Raw genomic sequence first — 19884 nt, 5'->3', positions numbered from 1 at the left:
ATGCTTTTATTTTGAAGCATAGCAGAAACTGCTTTCCTCTACATTTATGTGCACAGTCAGCTAAGCCACCGGCAAGCGATCTGAAACAATCACCATATTTTTATTTAAATTGTACAAATATTATGTCCTCTAATAACATGGCAGATCCCAAGAGACCAAATAAGGTATTACGGTGAGTGTTCAAATGTTTTTTCGATATGTTTTGCAAGATTGTGCAAGCCCAGCTTAGCTAACATTGGCTAATCGTGTCAGAGTCCTAAAGCGATTTAGCAGACGTAAAGTAACAATACTTGTAAATAAGTCACATTTACCACTCTGCACTGATAATTGTCTGCCGACATTGTCTATGTATTTTAAAATGCTGTAGCTTTGCAGGTACAAGCCCCCCAGCACAGAGACAAACCCGACTCTGGAGGACCCCACCCCGGACTACATGAACCTGTTGGGTATGATCTTCAGCATGTGTGGACTGATGCTCAAGGTGACACACACATCCACTCTGGACCTCGACTTAGAATATCAAGAAGTGACTGCTACCATGGCAACGCCAAACATAAACAAGAAATATGTATTTGCTTTGTTTGTGTGTAGACAGTGTCACACATACACATTTATAAGTGTGTACTGTGTTTTTTTTTTAATGAAAATCTATTTTAGAGTGTCCAATGTGTGCTTTTACAATTGTGCAATACAATGAATGAATGAATGGTAATGAACGTGTGTTCACCTGGCAGCTTAAATGGTGCGCCTGGATCGCCGTCTACTGTTCCTTCATCAGCTTTGCAAACTCCAGAAGCTCGGAAGACACCAAACAGATGATGAGCAGCTTCATGTGAGTATGAGACACCAACTAAAACACAATCAATGGTGTGTTGTTGGTGGACTTTTAACTTGTCAGTTGTCAGCAGAAGTAATCTGTTCCTGGGTCAACAGGAACCTACATGGCCCTGTAACTTCTTATTTATGAGCACGAGTAAACGGCTGATGCCAAATCATTTTGTGGCGGGAAACATCTGCTATTATCTCAGTTCAGTTCAATTTATTTGTTCAATTTATTTGGTTTCGAGGCAGGGTACAGCTGCATACTACCAGCAGAGACATACAGTACATGACAGACATAGTAAAACCATATACAACAAGCATAAATGAGAAAATAAAAGAAACAGAGCATAAAAACAGCAGAACCATACTGGTTCCCAGAGGGATCAATGTGCAAAAGGGGGATCATCTGAGTTGTGCCATTACCAACTGGTAAGGAGGCAAGTTAAAGTGCGCAGTATTTAAAATGCTAATTTAAAGTGCTAGTTCACATATAGACCAGATTTCACATTAGCTCGTTTATGAGCTTGACCGAGAGAGGGACAAATGAGTGTTTGTAACGGTTGTGTTTACATAGCGGAACCCTGTACCTTCTCCCCCGAGTGCATTAATATGTCAGAATCAGAAAAGGGTTTATTGCCAGATATGATCAAACGCACACTAGGAATTTGTTTTGGTGAAGTAGGTGCAGACACATCTATTAAAAAAGAATGAAAAATATAAAATATACAGAATAAACAGTATAAATACATGTACACAGTCTGTATTCATTGAACAGAACGTGAGAACTGTCATTGAGGATGTTTTTTTGCTTGGGTGATGGCGGCCTGATTGAACAGCTCCTGAGGGTTGAGGGGGGAGTTGGCCATGTGCCCCGCCCCGCTTTTACTCATGTTTTAACTGTATATTAACCAATGAATGTTGTATTTTGGTGTGTCTTCTATTCTGTTTACTTGCTTTATTCAACTTCATTCTTCTGTTAAGTGTCTTTGAGTATTTTGAAAAGCGCCATACAAATAAAATGTATTATTATTATTATTATAATTCTTCCTGCTACTTTGACCAGGTTGAGAATCTGGGATTTTGATTTGACATGTAGATTCCCAAACCAATTGGTGATCCCGTACCGTAAAAGATGGACTTGATTGATGCTCTGTAAAAAATTAGCATAATGTTTTTGCTGACACCGAACAACTGTAGTCTATGCAGGAAGTGAAGGCGCTGATGGATTCTAGCACAGACAGTGAGTTCAGGTATTTAATATCGTCCGTTGTGTCTGCAGGCTGTCCATCTCAGCCGTGGTCATGTCCTACCTCCAGAACCCACAGCCCATGTCGCCGCCATGGTAGCCCCAGCATCATGTCCATACGGTTCGGAAGCAGATTGTCCGGCCAGGAACCACAGCCAGGAACTCCGAGGGCTTTCTTGTTAACCTTTTGCTAGTCTTTAATTAAAGAACACATGCTGATGTTTTACAAGATGATGGAAATAAAGTTGTTATATAAAGAAATGGACTGTTTATGTGTGACATGACTTTGTTATCAGGTTGATGAAACTGTAATACACCAACTTCATTCACTTATAATAGTGATAGATTCCCATAGGAGTGCATTGTGGTCACCTACAGTCTTTTTGTGCTGTTGTTTGCAATTCAGTTAGAGTGTTTAATGATAATGATGCAGCATGGATCTTCATTCCTGAACATGATTCATGTGCTTTTCCTTTCAGTTGCTGCTGTTCGGTCTTAAACGAGGTGCCTAAACGAGGTTAATCAATGTTGACCTTCTGCATCCTTTGTCTGCGTGAGAACATCAACACCGTTGTCAGAAAGATACTGAGTCAGCAGGCCTTGGAGCTGTCACACGTGGAGACAAAGTCGTGTTGCAGGAGCGTGCACACGCCAAAAGGGTGAGAGACGGATATAAGTGCAGACGCACGCTTTTAAATGTGAACTAATGATCGTCACTGTGAAACATGTCTGTTTGACCTTTTGGAGTGGAAAATGATTCTCCTACTGTCCCGTAGATGGCACTAACGCACATTACAAACTGAGGTATTACTGTGTCTCTTGTGAGATCATTCAAACCTGCAATAAAGGTCTGTTGTTGCAGTGATCAAGCCTGGTGCTTGTGTATCTCACCCAACATTACTGACACCTACGACCCCAGGCGGTAAAATGTAGAATACAGTGATCCCGCTTCCAATTTTGCAACGTTAAGGCTTATTATTGTTTTCATTCATTCATTCATTCATTTTCTACCGCTTTTTCCTCACGAGGGTCACGGGGGGTGTTGGAGCCTATCCCAGCAGTCTTCGGGCGAGAGGCGGGGTACACCCTGGACTGGTGGCCAGCCAATCACAGGGCACATATAGACAAACAACCATTCACACTCACATTCATACCTATGGACAATTTGGAGCCGCTAATTAACCTAGCATGTTTTTGGAATGTGGGATGCACGGGGAGAACATGCAAACTCCACACAGAGATGGTCGAGGGTGGAATTGAACCCTGGTCTCCTAGCTGTGAGGTCTGCGTGCTAAACACTTGACCGCCTTATCGTTTTTTTCCAAAAATACATGAAGTCAGCGCTGTTTTGTGTTTAAATACAATGTGTTAAATATGCATATTTTTGACAAATGATCCATATTCAACCACAAAAAATAATGATTTATTAATTTATATCTGTATACCACCCTCGGCCATCTATGTGTGGAGTTTGCATGTTCTCCCGTGGGTCTCCGGTTTCCTCCCACATTCCAAAAACATGCTAGGTTAATTGGCGACTCCAAATTGTCCATAGGTATGAATGTGAGTGTGAATGGTTGTTTGTCTATATGTGCCCTGTGATTGGCTGGTGACCAGTTCAGGGTGTACCCCGCCTCTCGCTTGAAGACAGCTGGGATAGGCTCCAGCACCCCCGCGACCCTCGTGAGGATAAGCGGTAGAAAATGAATGAATGAATGAATGAATGAAAAAATGGCAAAAATTCTTCAAAAAAAATCATTGAGGTGGCTGCACGGTGGTCTAGTGGTTAGCGTGCAGACCTCACAGCTAGGAGACTTGAGTTCAATCCCACCCTCGGCCATCTCTGTGTGGAGTTTGCATGTTCTCCCCGTGCATGCGTGGGTTTTCTCCGGGTACTCCGGTTTCCTCCCACATTCCAAAAACATGCTAGGTTAATTGGCCACTCCAAATTGTCCATAGGTATGAATGTGAGTGTGAATGGTTGTTTGTCTATATGTGCCCTGTGATTGGCTGGCCACCAGTCCAAGGTGTACCCCGCCTCTCGCCCGAAGACTGCTGGGATAGGCTCCAGCACCCCCGCGACCCTCATGAGGGTAAGAGGTATAAAATGAATAGTATAAAGATATACAAACTAACTGTAGTTTGCATGAATGTACATACAGATCAATATTACAGGCTGTTACTGTTTATTTACTGAAAGTGGTGCTATAAAGGGTGAGTGAGTATGTGTACATCACCAGTGTCGTCATGTTGTTGTGTACCCAATAAAGTGTCCTGTGTGTGTGCGGCTAATGTAGAACAATGAGAGGAGGAGGGAGGAGAAGTGGTGAGGATGGAGTAAAAAGAGAGAGGCAGAGAGAGGGCGGCGTGAGTGGAGTGGATGGCGAGCAGCCAGTCTTCAACGACCTTTGGAGAAGAACAAACCTTTCCAACATAAACGGGGCCAGAAAAGATTTCATCTGACTCACCTCCAATCAGAACTTCCATTCAGCTGCGCCGAGCTCGGCTGGTGGCTGACGTCAGAAGCTTCCTGACGAGATGTTTGGGATGTGAACTATGGAACTGCACCTCTCTTCTTCTATGCTGCTGTGTCTCCTCCACACGATCAAAGAGGTATCCACACTCGGTGTGAGCGGAGACAGGAGGTCCAAAGCGATTCGTCTTCTGGGATTGGTGGTCGCTGGAGAGAGGAGCACCTGACAGGCAGGTGAGATGAATGCAATGAAGAGGCTCTGACTGCAATGTTAATGTTACTTTGATCATACTCTGAAAGAAATTCTTCAGAAATCTTCGAAAGTCATGTCCATTCTTAGAAGTCTCATATTTGTATTGCTAGTTTATAGAACAAGGGGCCGAAAAACTGTGGCCCACGGGCCACATCAGGGAATAGCCAGATGCAATTTGTAGCTTGGACAAAAAATCCAACACAACACGTCAACAACACACAATGTAGCCTACTTACCGCACCATGTTAGCATACACGCACATACAAACACCACAAGGTATGCTGGGTATCTTGTGTTACCCTTTCTCCCAACATTTTTGCTTGAGCGCAAACTATGCTAAAGAGGTAATTAGAGAAGTAAACAAACAGTTAACATAGTCTTGATGTCCAATATTTTATTGTTCATAGTTCATATTGTTGCTGCTGGACTACCCAGCATGCCTTGAGGACATTTGGAACTAACAGTTTTAATTTACATGTTATGTTTAGCTCTCAGTTACTGTTTATCACCCACGTAGTAGTAGTAGTAGTTGATGTATGTGATGTGTTAACTTGCTGTGGCTGTGTTTTGTTTTCGTTGCACCGTGAGTAAGTATGACGTTCTGTTTGATGACCACCTATATATAGATGGCAATTTTTTTTAACCCCATTCAATTAAAAAAAAGGCTCGAGTGGTTAGCACGCAGACCTCACAGCTAGGAGACCAGGGTTCAATTCCACCCTCACCCACCCTATGTGTGGAGTTTGCATGTTCTCCCCGTGCATGCGTGGGTTTTCTCCGGGTACTCCGGTTTCCTCCCACATTCCAAAAACATGCTAGGTTAATTGGGGACTCCAAATTGTCCATAGGTATGAATGTGAGTGTGAATGGTTGTTTGTCTATATGTGCCCTGTGATTGGCTCGCCACCAATCCAGGGTGTACCCCGCCTCTCGCCTAAAGACAGCTGGGATAGGCTCCAGCACCCCCGCGACCCTCGTGAGGAAAAGCGGTAGAAAATGAATGAATGAATGTTTCGCTCTCAGTTACTGTTTATCACCCACGTAGTAGTAGTAGTAGTAGTAGTTGATCTATGGTACGTGTTAACTTGCTGTGGATGTGTTTTGTTTTCGTTGCACCGTGAGTAAGTATGACGTTCTGTTTGTTGACCACCTATATATAGATGACAATTTTTTTTAACCCCATTCAATTCAAAAAAGGGCGGCACGGTGGTCGAGTGGTTAGCGTGCAGACCTCACAGCTAGGAGACCAGGGTTCAATTCCACCCTTACCCACCCTGTGTGGACTTTGCATGTTCTCCCCGTGCATGCGTGGGTTTTCTCCGGTTTCCTCCCACATTCCAAAAACATGCTAGGTTAATTGGCGACTCCAAATTGTCCATAGGTATGAATGTGAGTGTGAATGGTTGTTTGTCTATATGTGCCCTGTGATTGGCTGGCCACCAGTCCAGGGTGTACCCCGCCTCTCGCCCAAAGACTGGTGGGATAGGCTCCAGCACCCCCGCGACCCTCATGAGGAAAAGCGGTAGAAAATGAATGAATGAATGAAAAAAAAGTTAGCCTACCCCCGATGGATGCACAACATCCATTCCAAAACTACACCCCATATCCCTGCCGCAAGGCATGCTGGGTAGTTCGTGGCACTCTCTCTCCCAACATTCTGCCGTGTTTGTTGTATTTTTGCTTGATTGCAAAAGATCTTTAGACTTAGGGCACGAGGAAATGGACCCTGGAAAAAAAACGATGCTCGACTTCTGACAGTCTGGTGAAGATGCTGTTCTGGTTTCCTGGATTTCTGTCAGGTCCAGTCTTGTCTTCTGTTTGGATGAATCAACATGTCTCCTGCTCTTCTACTGTACATCGTGACACATTTTAGCGGCGAACACATCTATTATTGTTGATATCGAGCCACAGGACTAGTGAGTTATGCAACATGTAACACTTCAAAAGTGCTCCACAACCTCTCCGACAGAAATAACTTCTTGATCTTATTTTGACACGCAGTCCAACCCAATCTCATGTTTTCCGAGGAACAGTCCTGGTCCTTCTGTCATCTATTCGTGCATCCCTTATCCATTATTCAATACATACTGTCCACACAAGTATACATTATTCATAGCCGTTATTATACACCAACACTTTCCTGTCACTTTCATTTGTTTAAGGCCAAAACTGTCCATCATCCATCCATCCAAAAGCGCTACTATGTGGAATTCAGCCAGGAAAACTTACATTGGCTTTTTTGTTATGCTGCCACAGCAGGGCACCAGTGATGGGAAAAAGGTGATGATAACCAAAGAACAGGAAGTGATATGACAAAATACTACAGAAAAGAATAATGGGTCAGTCAATTATATATGCAAATCAGCGTATTGCACGTGTTAATTCCACATGGTGACAGCATGACTTTGTAGCTTCCTGCTCCCTGCCTGTCTGTTAGGTGTCTTCAAAGGCTGAATGGTTTGATTTTGGTTTGTTGACAATATATTTTGGGTGCAAAAGTTGGCGTGAAATCGTATTTTCTTGTCTGGACAATTGGCAGTTGAAGAATAAAGACCACCCAGTGTTGGTATCATGCAGGTCTGGGTCCCCAATGTGGCACATTGCAGGTCTATTATTATTATTATTGACCCTGGAACAGATTAATTCACTTTTCCATGGTTTCCTATGTGACACATTGTTTTTAAATGAGACATTGTCCATCATCCATACAGTGTATTTTCCCCACTTCCTGTTGTGTTAGTGAGACAGTGCAGAGACGACGCCACAGTCACTAGCTGTCAAAGATCATCAACAAAAAGCAGATGTGGTCTCGCATGAAAATGTCCAGAAGCAGTAATAACAAAGACAAAAAACACGGACAATAGCAAGGATGCTGACAGTGACTGAGAGGAGCGCTTGTTTCGTGTCGACCTCTTCCCCTGTTGTCTCGCACCTGTGTCTTGTTTCACTGATTAGTTCCGGGTTTATTTCTGACACGTTGGCCGCTCATTCGGACTCGGTTGTTATAGTTTACATGAGGCCTCAGCAGGAACCAGACCAAGGCATCAACCACTCAGCAAGCTGGGCAATGTGTTTGTTGACCTAACAGAAAGCCGGCTCGCTGCACCGGACCTTACTTTCTGGTCCACTTGTCCCAAAAGAGGCTGAATTTAAAAGTCGATGATATTACAAGTCTACGAGCTAGCTAATTAGCACTACAGCAGAGATGGACGATATGGCCTAAAATCCATATTATGATATATATTGCAGCCTCTGTCCATGACGTTATCTTCTTCTTTTCCCATAACTCCTTACTGTGTCATAGGGGCGCCACTCTTGCGACGGTCCACCAATTTCTTGCACTTTTTTGGATTGAGTGCCATTTGCTCGGACTCAGCAGACGTCATCACGGTCCATTGTCCATTTCCTTGTCGTATGGTTTTCATAAGTCCATCTGATCCTGTAATGTAATGGTAATGGTAATGGTTTAATTTCATTTGAACATGCATCAGATTACAATTGAATGCATCACATAATCAGTTCACAGTTCCACATGTCCAAAAGGAGTAGGAAGAAGCAAAGCTTATTAAATCCTAACCCTCCATCTGGTACTTTTACAATCAGTAACTGTTACATTTGTTCACTTCCTGCTCTCCTAATATAGTTTTTTTTTTTTTTAATTTTTCAAAAAAATTTCAAAAATTAAAAAAAAATATATTTTTTTAATTTTTTTTTAAAAATTTTTGTCACGTACCGAAGTACGAGGTGACATGACCATCCAATGGCATAATGGGTACCATAGTAACTGTCAATATAGTGATATGTATAGCACAACATGACTGGTTCAATGTGCCCGTACCAATTGAATTTCCGTTTCTTTATGCCGGTTATGAGATTCTGATGGAATCACATTCTTATATAAAATTTCAAAAGCAATTTTCTTCTTGAGATAAGAATCAGGATATATATGAATGACAATAGAACCATTTTCAGATTATCAGAGGTGTTGGAGTTGTCTGTGTCGTTGTCTTTTTCCTATTCATAGCTGGGTACTTGTGTTCAAGTTTACTAAGAATTTGTGCTCGTGTTCTTCCGCTCTTTTACATTTAGCAGTTATTATGGCTTCTCCGCCTCCTCCGCATTCTCTTGCTTTCGTTTGTCGCATAGTTTAGCTGCTTAGCCATTCCTTGTCCCGAGTTAATGCCACTTGGAAGAGGTGTAGCTTATTTGCCACATTGGATCAGTAGCTCGAGCGTGGAAGGACATACTTAAGGTTGTGTCACCATATCATTTCGCTATATGATGTTTAAATTAAAGTCTCTGTTGTAGGCCAAATTGATGTTTCTATTGTGTATTGTTTATATCACCCAATCCTATTTGCCTGAAGAATGTTCTTGACTCTAGCTAGTTTGCCCTCTCCGTCATAGCATGGTGCCCTCAACGGTGGGGTTCTGGTTGCCATCATCTTCATCATGTGTCCACTCTCGGCTCTCCTCTTCATGAACTGAGTCCAGGCTGCTGTGACTTTGCTTGGCTTCCCACAAACACAAGCGAACCCTCGGGCGTGCCCGCATGCACACACTCCATCACCCACGCTCAAAGTCCTTACCGTGCACAATGTCTCATCAGCGCTCCCGCTGCGTTTGAGAGGGAATCTGTCCTTGTCCATTTGTTTTTATTTCACAGCATCAGGGAGGGGAAAGGCTAAGCTGCCTGGTCAGCAGCCGACCAGCAGGGACCAAACAAGCACGAGAGAGGAGACATTACTTATATATACGGTACTACATCCACAACACTTTCACTGTGGTGCTTTTCTATCTCCAGCTCCATGCTGTCCCCCCACTATCAAGACCCAGGTGACCCGGCAGCATGGCCCCGTCGGCCTCTACGCTGCCCCCCTCCCCCGATCAGCGGCAGCAGCGTGGGGCCCAACCCCACCTACTACCACACGGTCTACAACGTGAGAGTGGACCGCTACAGGGAGGCGCCCTTCATCGGGATTCGCTCCGGCCGAGGCTCCGTGTCCCTGGGCGGCGGGAAGAAAGACATCTCAATCCCGCCTGTCCGCAGGAGAGGGGGGCTGGTGGACCATCGCGATGTCATCCTGGCCCACCAGGCGCACAAGAGGGGCAACACACCGCAGGCCAGGAGAAAGCAGTGGGAGTGAGTACTCTTGTTTTTCCACTCGTTTTCAAGTGTCAGTAAGTTGCGACAATGTTCAACATCATGTTCTCAATAATGATATTTCTCGTGTACCGCACTTAATTGGTTCCAGACTTGAAGCAATAAGTGAATTTCTCGTAGGATTCCTTCTTTATCGATGGAATATTTTCAAGGTCACTGCATAGAAAACCTCATATTTGTTGTTAACATTATTAGAGCCCTCTAGATGTGAAATAACACCCCTATATCCCAATATAATCAAATAAAATAAGACAGTTTATCTTAGGGGAGCGGCACGGTGGCCGAGTGGACTCACCAAACCATTTCTGACACCTAGTGATCAATGTAGAGTACTACAATCACAAGTTGTGGTCTTAATGGCTTGTATTGTATTTTTGATAATTGAAAATGTGACATTTGTTCCATGATTATGTACACGGAACACAGGCTTCTGTTGCGGCCATAGCCCACAGTAAGCTAATGTTAGCCACCTATTCTGCTCCCCTAACAGGTGAACTATCCTAAATGGTTTATTTTCTACTGCATTGGGTAATATGAATGTACAGGTGACAATATGGGTGTTATTTCATGTCTGGATGGCTCTAGTAATGTTTAAAACAGTTATTTAGAAGATTGTAAATAGGTTTTCCATGCCATTTATAACAAGTAATCCTGTTATTCACTTATCACAGTCGAGTTTGGAACAATTAACCACTGGTTCAGACTTTGAGATAAAATACAGTATTACAATAATTTCATTTTGATGAATTTAAAATGAACAAAACCAATAATCAAGTTTATTTGTAGTTGGAAACATAATTAAGGTGTTTTACTCACTCTTTTGTTTCTCCTATGAGGTTGTTTTTTTCTATAGCATCTCTTATAACGTCATATGCTAACAATATGCAACTGACAAGATGGCGTCATCTAGCGACTTCTAGGACAGCCAATTGCTACTTTTCTTACTGTGGAGTCGGCAAGAAAACGCATATAAGTCACATGTCAACAAAAAGGGGCGGGTCCTGTGAATCTGTGGAGCTATCAGTCAAACTATCTGTCCGTCTCGCTGTTTGAATTGACGCAGTTGCTCGTGTGACCGCCAGGTGTCAGCAAACACACAGAAATGTCCTTTTGAATCAACCCCTTCCTAAAATGTCATACGAAAGTGCAGTTCTTTATACTGTTTTAGCTGAAACAATATTAAGTGTATTGGTGTGCATTGATTTATTATTTTGCTCGGCTATTCTTCAACGCAAAGTTTGCTGACTGGGTGTTGTGTTGCGGCAGTCATCCTAACAATTAGCTAATAGTCTTAAACTGCACCGACAGCGTGCTTGGCGTCGGTCTGGTCAGATTTTGGAAATTCGTCTGGCCTCAAATGAAACAGCCATACAATCAATTAGTTAATTTCTCCGCGCTGCAATGTTTATTCCTCCCCTCCATAAATCCTTGCCAGCTTGACTCTGCCAGTCTCTTTGAAGGCAGCACGGCGCTAAAACAATGACGGCTGATAATAAACGACGGGGGTGTTTTATTTTGAAGGTGATGAATGGGTGTACTCCTTGCTGATTGGGGTTGTTAAACAACAGCGAGAGACGTGCTGTCCCAACAAAAGACGTCTTCTTCACTGAGCTGTCACTCAGGGGTCACCCTTCATTGTGATTGGCTGATAGCCAGACCCTCCCACTTGGCCATGAAGGGGGCTCACGCTGTGCTTTTTTATCAATGGAACCTATTTATAGAACACACACACTCACACAGGTTCACAGTGTACCTCTTTGACAATGTCCACATGGACAAAAGTATTGGGACGGCGACAGGAAGTAAAGAGTGAAGAAAAGAAAAAGCTTTTCCACTTTGTTTTGGTGCATTTTAGAGGTCAGAGGTCACTCGTGTTGGACCCTGTTCTCGCACTGGACTGGGAACAGAAAGGCCTTCCCCAAAGTGTTCCCACAAAGAAGCAAAATTGATTGGCAGTCGACACAGATTCATTGATTACCTATTGATTGTTTTTATCCTATTGTTTCCAACAGCGTAAGGCAGCTAGGGGGCGGGGTTTAGTTGCAGTGGCGTCTGTTGGAAGGACAAGCTACATTCAAAGACAGTCCCTCGAGTGTGATTATGACCCCTTTTGTTTGTGGCGGTCCAAATGTATTGATGGCGGGCCTCCACAGTGAATGTATGCAAACCACTGCTAATATGCTTGTATTTTTCTATTTGAATTCGATTGGCTGCTGATGGATCATGTGACACGTAACGAGAATCGTATGTTTTCCAAGCACTTCCTCTCCGCTAACGACCCCCCCCCCCCACACACACAGGGTCTAACAAGGTCAGAGAAAGGCTACAGCAAATCCTTCCTCTCGTCCTTGTCCTTATCTCCACCCATTCATCTCTTGATTCTCCCCCGTCGCTTTTTTGTCAGACCGCCGCAGTCGGACCTCATTTTCTCCCCCCACTTTTGACTTTTAGCCACTTTTTTTTTTTACAAACCAAACGCCCGGAAAACGACACGGGTATTAGCAAAAGCAAAGAAACGTCCACAGCACAACAAACGCCATGTGACTGCACCCGTCAGTCACCTCTCATGGCGTCGTGTGCTCATTAGCTGCTTCATTCAAAACCGTGCTGACGTGACCCACTTTGCTTCCTCTCCGCTTCTTAATTTGACTTCCAAATGTCCGAGCCGCGTCAGAACTAAAAAGCTTCTGTGTCATTCAGCGTCATTCATTTACCTTATCATCCTCTTCAATTGTGTTATCAGCGCTAATAAGTCTCATTGTGACAGTCTCATACATTTACGAGAATAAAGACATTAAAAGTTGTAATATGATGAGAATAAAGTTGAAAGTTTACAGAGAGACTTTTCTGTCTCCGTCGTCCACCTCGGAGTACTGATTCCTCGGCTGGAGCGCTAACTCCACCCGGGCGGGCTGTGCTGAGCTCATTAGCTGAGGCCAGCACACTCCTCCTTTCTTCCTTCTTTCCCATCCACTCCCATCAACCGACCAATCAATTAATACGGCGTGAGAAGCGGCCAAAAAAAAAAAGCAATCGTCTAATTAGCTTGGACGCTACATCAGCTCGCTACTTCTGATCATGATGAGGTTCCATCACGTTGCGTAAATGTTCTCCTTCTCGTCCATCATGCAACCACAGTGGCTAGTCAGCATTATCTGTGTGTGTGTGTGTGTGTGTGTGTGTGTGTGTGTGTGTGTGTGTGTGTGTGTGTGTGTGTGTGTAAAACAAGCTGCTCCGGTGACCAAAACAAAGTGCTGTGTTGGGATTCTGACCGCCACTATTGCCACAGGCCGCCAAGTCCCAACAAGACATCTTTTGTCCTCATTGTTTCTAAGCTAGATTGTTTGTCTGGTTGCTAGGTTACAAGCAGAATGTTCATTTTAGAGGCCATCAAAGGCTGGTGTTACTCTTCTAATGTGCTAGAGGTCTGGTCACCCGTGCCTGTCGCTGGGAGAGCTTCCGGCTTCCCTGCATGCCTTGCGGTAATTCCATCCATTCATCATCCATCCATTGTCCATCATCCATCCATCTGTCGTCCATCATCCATTCATCCATTCATCCATTCATCCATTCATCCATTCATCCATTCATCCATTCATCCATTCATCCATTCATCCATTCATCCATTCATCCATTCATCCATTCATCCATTCATCCATTCATCCATTCATCCATTCATCCATTCATCCATTCATCCATTCATCATCCATCTATCCATTGTCCATCCATTGTCCATCCTCGTCCATCCCTCCATCCATCATCTATCCATCTGTCATCCATCATCCATCCATTGTCCATCCATCCATCATCCATCCATCCATCCATCCATCCATCATCCATCCTCATCCATCCATCGTCCATCCATTGTTCATCCATCCTCGTCCATCCCTCCATCTGTCATCATCCATCCATCCATCACCCATCCTCGTCCATCCCTCCATCCATCATCCTTCCCTCCATCCATCATCCATCCATCAGCCATCCTCATCCATCCATCGTCCATCCCTCCATTTCATCCATCCTTGTCCATCCCTCCATCCATCATCCATCCATCATCCATTGTCCATCCATCATCCATCCATTCATCCATTCATCCACCATCCACCATCCACCATCCACCATCCACCATCCATCCATCATCCATCCGTCATCCATCCATCCATCATCCATCCTCATCCATCCATCGTCCATCCCTCCATCCATCATCCATCCTTGTCCATCCCTCCATCCATCCATCATCCATCCCTCCATCCATCATCCACCCCTCCATCCATCATCCATCCATCAGCCATCCTCATCCATCCATCATCCATCCCTCCATTTCATCCATCCTTGTCCATCCCTCCATCCATCCACCATCCACCATCCACCATCCATCCATCATCCATCCGTCATCCATCCATCCATCATCCATCCTCATCCATCCATCGTCCATCCTCATCCATCCCTCCATCCATCATTCATCCTTGTCCATCCCTCCATCCATCCATCATCCATCCATCATCCATCCATCATCCATCATCCATTGTCCATCTATTGTCCATCCATCCATCATCCAACCATCCATCCATCCATCCATCATCCATCCATCAGTAAAACAACAAATTCTGAATGGGTCAATAAATAAAATAGAATATATAATCCCACAATACATATACAATGAAATAATGCATAACTAAAATTGTTTTACATTTGTATGAACTTATGGAAATGTTTGTAAATGAATGTATTTTCCACTTAAACAATTCACATTTTAAATGATTACTTTTGTATATTTAATATATTTAACTGTAGTTTAATAGTGCTAATATTGTGGTGTGTGTGTGTGCAGCTTTTAGCCTGCTGGGTGAGATCAGAGTGCGGTTACTAGAGAGCCTGGGGTGGGGAATGGGGGGGGGGGGGGGGGGGGGCAGGATAGCAGGGTGGTCGCTTCAGGCGGGGAGGTACCAGGACTTCCTGCGGGGGTTGCCTGTGCAAACGCTGACTGAATGATAATACCAACATGCACACACCATCTTCATCCTCCCCTTCCTCATCAGGCATGGCTGGCATCATGGCGGGAAGAGAAGGAGGGGAAACATCCTCACCTTCATGTCGATCCATCCCCACCATCAATAAGTTATGTCCGCCATGCAACCACCGTGTGGTCTGCTCTGATTGTACACATCACAGCCCCCCCCACTCCCCCCCACCCCATCACCACCACACCCCAGCAGCATCACCACCTCCCACTCCTTCCTTCTTCCCGACACTCTCTTGTACTGCCGGCGGTGGGAATGGGCTTGTGTCATGCCTGCAGCCTTTACGGGAATTACACGACGAAGCAGGAAAAGAGGGAAGAGCGTCACGATGTCAGAAAGCAGACGCGAAACTTTTTTCATTTACCTGCTTAAATTTCACCAAAAGCTTTTCAAATGTACTTTTAAAGATCTTTTGTGACATATTGTGTGACAAAACTTACATTTTGCATAGCAAAATGTCCTGTAAAAGGTTGTATAAGCAGGTTATTTTTTAATTTACTAGCTTAAATTTCACCAAAAGCTTTTCAAATGTACTTTTAAAGATCTTTTGTGGCGTATTGTGTGACAAAATCAAAATTTTGCAAACCAAAATGTCTTCTGAAAGATTGGATACACAGATTCTTTTTATTTTACCATCTTAAATTTCACCAAAAGCTTGTAAAATGTACTTTTAAAGATCTTTTGTGACGTATTGTGTGACAAAATCTAAATTTTGCTAACCAAAATGTCCTCTGAAAGGTTGGATACACAGATTCTTTTAATTTACCAGCTTAAATTTCACCAAAAGCTTTTAAAATGTACTTTTAAAGATCTTTTGTGACAAAACTTAAATTTTGCATAGCAAAATGTCCTCTAAAAGGTTGGATACGCAGGTTATTTTTTAATTTACTATCTTAAATTTCCCCAAAAGCTTTTCAAATGTACTTTTAAAGATTAGAAAGAAACTTACGACTTGACCAGCTCGTGTTCCGGTTGGACCACGTTTGCAGTCTTCCTTTCAGCTGTATTCCAGTACAGTACATCACATCACATGGGGGATGGAGAATAGGATTATTGCATACCCTTTACAACCCCCCCCCATAAATAACCTGTTCCAAGGTCCCATTTCAACATTCCTAAGTGTCAAGTGTAAAAAGCAGCGTCAATAGGGCGTGTTCACCTACCAAGGTGTCTACAGAAGAAACAAACCGCGTCCAAAAGGTACCAATACTTGTTAGCATCTGACAGATGGCGAGGGGCATAAAAGTGTCCATGTTTCAGCACTCTGGACAGCTCCAGGATGCTTTGGAAAGCCATCCTCCACCTTTTTGTTCTTTTCTACCACGTCTTTTATAATGGAGAATAAAGCGACAAGTCCGAGTGGGAGCTCCACCTGTGTGGAGCGGCGACAGCTTGCTGGCAAACAGCTTGTTGTTGGGAGGCTTCAAACAGCAGTCAGATGCTGCAGCCAGACTGGCAGACGGCGTCGTGGAGGGATGAGGGGAGTTGAAAAAACACACAACTTTCAAAGGAGTCCTCAAAATAACAGCACGTCCTCAAAAAAAAAACAAAAAAAAAACAATAAACCAAAAAATCCAACAAAACTCACTCAACTCGCCTGCTGCTTGCAACTTTTCCCTGCTTTCACAAGACGGGTATTAGTTGACCTTGAGTGGGGTGGGGGCAAGTGGTCCAGCCTGGTCAAAGATTTAGGTGTTCACACTTGGGGTTCAAGTAAGAATTTTTTTACCAGCTTAGATTTCACCAAAAGCTTGTAAAATATACTTTTATGGATATTTTGTGACATAGCATGGCAAAACTCAAATTTTACAAACCAAAATGCCTGGTAGGTTTTATACGCAGGTTATTTTTATTTTACCATCTTAAATTTCACCAAAAGCTTGTAAAATGTACTTTTAAAGATCTTTTGTGACATATCGTGTGACAAAACGTACATTTTGCAAAACCAAAATGTCCTCTGAAAGGTTGGATATGCAGATTATTTTTATTTTACCATCTTAAATTTCACCAAAAGCTTTTCAAATGTACTTTTAAAGATCTTTTGTGACATATTGTGTGACAAAACATACATTTTGCAAACCAAAATGTCCTCTGAAAGGTTGGATACGCAGGTTATTTTTTAATTTACTCGCTTAAATTTCACCAAACGCTTGTAAAATGTACTTTTAAAGATCTTTTGTGATGTATTGTGTGACAAAATGTCCTCTGAAAGGTTGGATACGCATGTTATTTTTTAATTTACCAGTTTAAATTTCACCAAAAGCTTCTAAAATGTACTTTTAAAGAGCTTTCATGGCAGCTATGATGTGACTTTTTTGCATGTTTGTCACACTTTCATGTTTCAGATCATGAAACAAATGTAAATATTAGTGTGAAAACGTGACCCCCCCCCCCCCCCCCCCCAAAAGCTAATAACTGGATGGGCCACCCTTAGCAGCAACAACTGCAATCAAGCGTTTGCAATAACTTGCAATGAGTCTCTTGCAGCGCTGTGGAGGAATTCTGTCCCACTCATCTTTGCAGAATTTAGTGTTTTGTTTATGTAGGCTACGTTTTAAGCTCTAAGTGGCGTCGTTTGAATTTCCAAATATATGAATTGGAACATAAGTTTCCAAAATAGATCATATAACAGCCTGCTTTACATCTTCATTTGGCTTTCGGGTCACGTTGTTGTAGCCAATAATGCAACAAACTATTATGTTCCTCCATTTTGGAATCGGCTTGACTTTTTTGGAATGTAAGCGACGAGTCATAAATGATTGTAATATGCAATCACACTTCATTTCACCAAATAACTAAAACGGAAATATTAGTATTTTGGATTCTACATTCCACCAGTTGCCTAAAGAAAATGTCCATAGAGCAGCACTTGCTCCAAATGGGAATCGAATTGAAGTGTTTTTATTGGAATGGATACTTCCTGATTGACCCCACAGTTCCAAGTAAGTTGCACCCGAGTGGCCCCCAAAGAACTAATGGAGTTTAGTTTAGTTTTGTAGTATAGTCTGACTATAGGACAGCTCGTCTTCAGAGACAGTCATGTGATGTTCGTCGTGCTCTGTTGAGGAGGGGGTGGGGGGGCGTGTGCTCTGGGGAGGTGCCGTGCGTCGTGCGTGCGCTGCCAGGTTTGTCCACGAACCCGCGCGCGGCGCTCGGTTCTCATCATCGTCGAGCAGATGCTGAGTGTGCGCGCCCGCAACACGACGAACCAGTGAGCGCACCAGCAGAGAGCCGGAGACGGCGCCTTGATCTCCGGCTCATCTCCTCGGGAAGCCGGTCCTTCAGGGGGGGCTTTCAGGGAACAGGAAGAATTTTTTTTAAATTGAGGCAGGAAAGAAAGAGAGCAGGTTCTGGTGGGCTTCTGCGGGCTCCTCTCTCTCTCTCTCTCTCTCTCTCTCTGGTTTGAGGAGCCTGGCGGGCGATGCTGCTGGGCGGAGACTGTGCACCTTTTGGCGGCAGATGATGAAGATGAAGACCTCTTGGTTCTGATGATGCTGCTCTCCTCCGGATCGTCGTCGCCCGGGATGCTGCTTCCCCCGAGTCTGGATTATAGATGATTTTTGTGGACATTCTTTTTGGCTTTCATCGGCGCGGAGGAGGAGCTGCCGGAGGAGGAGGAAGAGGAGGTGAAGCCATTTAAGCAACCGGACTGACCACTGTTGTGTTTTCGTAGCCAAGTGCGCGCAATCACGCCCCAAATCAGTGAGCGACGCCTTGGTGAGGAGGGGGAGGAGGGGGAGGAGGAAGAGGAGGAGGAGGAAAAGAAGAAGGAGGGGGGGGGATGCCGCACCGTCCATCATCAAATATCAACAAATGTCACCAGGATTTTGGGGAAGCCCCCCTCGCTATGCGCGCTTGTAACCGGAGTGGCGCATCGACGCTCGGCGAGCGCGGCCGCGTCCAACATTGCGCATCAATGAATTATTAAAGATTCCTCTCTTATCTTTTGCTATTTTTGGTCCGGCGGAGTGGGGGGGTGGAAATGGGTCTCGGCGTGGGGGGAAAAGCCAACTGCGGATGCTGTCAGGATGCGGTAGGCTACTGAGGAGGAGGAGGAAGAGGAGGGGGGCCACGACGCAGTCTTCGGCAAGATTCATCTATGCATCTTTAAAAATGGAGTGTTCTCTTTGTGGAAAAAAGCAGGAAGTGTTTTCTTCTTCTTTGGTTGGGCTTAAAATGACATAAACTCCCCCCCCCCCCACTCCCACCCACCTAATGGAGGTATCTTCCCGCCGCTGACAACCGAAAGGAGAGCATCTTGACATCTTGGATAGGAGGAGAGCCGCCAAAGGAGCGCGTGGAGGCGAGGCTGATGAGGAGGAGGGGGCATGTGGAGGTGCCACTCTGAGCTGCCCCCCCCGGCTCCTTCCTAACCTCTGGTGTTTGGTGTGTGCAGAATGGCGCGCTTTGGAGACGAGCTACCCAACAGGTATGGGGGCGGCGGCGGCGGGGGCGGCGGCGGGGGTGCTGGCGGACAAGGGGGTGCCGGCCGTGGAGGCAGCCGCCAAGGGGGACCCCCGGGAGCACAGCGGATGTATAAGCAGTCCATGGCCCAGAGGGCCCGGACCATGGCCCTGTACAACCCCATCCCCGTGCGGCAGAGCTGCCTGACTGTCAACCGCTCGCTTTTCCTCTTCAGCGAGGACAACGTGGTGAGGAAGTACGCCAAGAAGATCACCGAATGGCCATATCCTTTCCTGTGGCCTCGTGTGGCACGTCCACAACTTTGTGTTGTTGTTGAGGGTGAGGATGCTGCATGACGTGTGTGTGTGTGTGCGTGTGTGTGTGTGTGTTTACTCCCAAACACCCCAGGCACAGCTGACCATGTTGGAATGAGAGATGCTGATGATAGTACTGGTTGCCATGACGCCGGCTTGCAGCATCCAGCTTGTGGTTGCCAAGCGGG

At 44.6% G+C, this 19884-nt stretch overlaps 2 protein-coding genes across 17 annotated transcripts in view; both read left to right on the top strand.

Annotated features, from left to right (window-relative positions):
- The first annotated feature begins 11 nt into the window (after positions 1–11).
- On the top strand, positions 12–2341 carry wdr83os (WD repeat domain 83 opposite strand). The gene is made up of 4 exons (XM_058066756.1): positions 12–172; positions 376–481; positions 735–832; positions 2102–2341. Exons 1-4 carry the CDS (start codon positions 123–125, stop codon positions 2166–2168), a joined length of 321 nt encoding a protein of 106 aa, XP_057922739.1. The 5' UTR covers positions 12–122; the 3' UTR covers positions 2169–2341.
- A 15782-nt stretch (positions 2342–18123) lies between these two features.
- cacna1ab (calcium channel, voltage-dependent, P/Q type, alpha 1A subunit, b) overlaps positions 18124–19884 on the top strand; it is a 90906-nt gene continuing 89145 nt past the window's right edge. For 12 of the 16 annotated variants that reach the window (XM_058065327.1, XM_058065326.1, XM_058065318.1 and 9 more), the window contains exon 1: positions 18125–19665. In XM_058065327.1, coding sequence (XP_057921310.1) covers positions 19376–19665 — 290 coding nt within the window. In that variant the 5' untranslated portion in view covers positions 18125–19375. Of the gene's footprint in view, positions 19666–19884 lie in introns of all 16 variants that reach the window. The other 4 variants (XM_058065323.1, XM_058065315.1, XM_058065313.1 and 1 more) reach the window with 1 other exon arrangement.

Source organism: Doryrhamphus excisus, chromosome 1 (genome assembly GCF_030265055.1).
Source record: "Doryrhamphus excisus isolate RoL2022-K1 chromosome 1, RoL_Dexc_1.0, whole genome shotgun sequence".
Classification (NCBI taxonomy): Eukaryota; Metazoa; Chordata; class Actinopteri; order Syngnathiformes; family Syngnathidae; genus Doryrhamphus; species Doryrhamphus excisus.
This window is presented reverse-complemented; position numbering and strand designations above follow the sequence as displayed.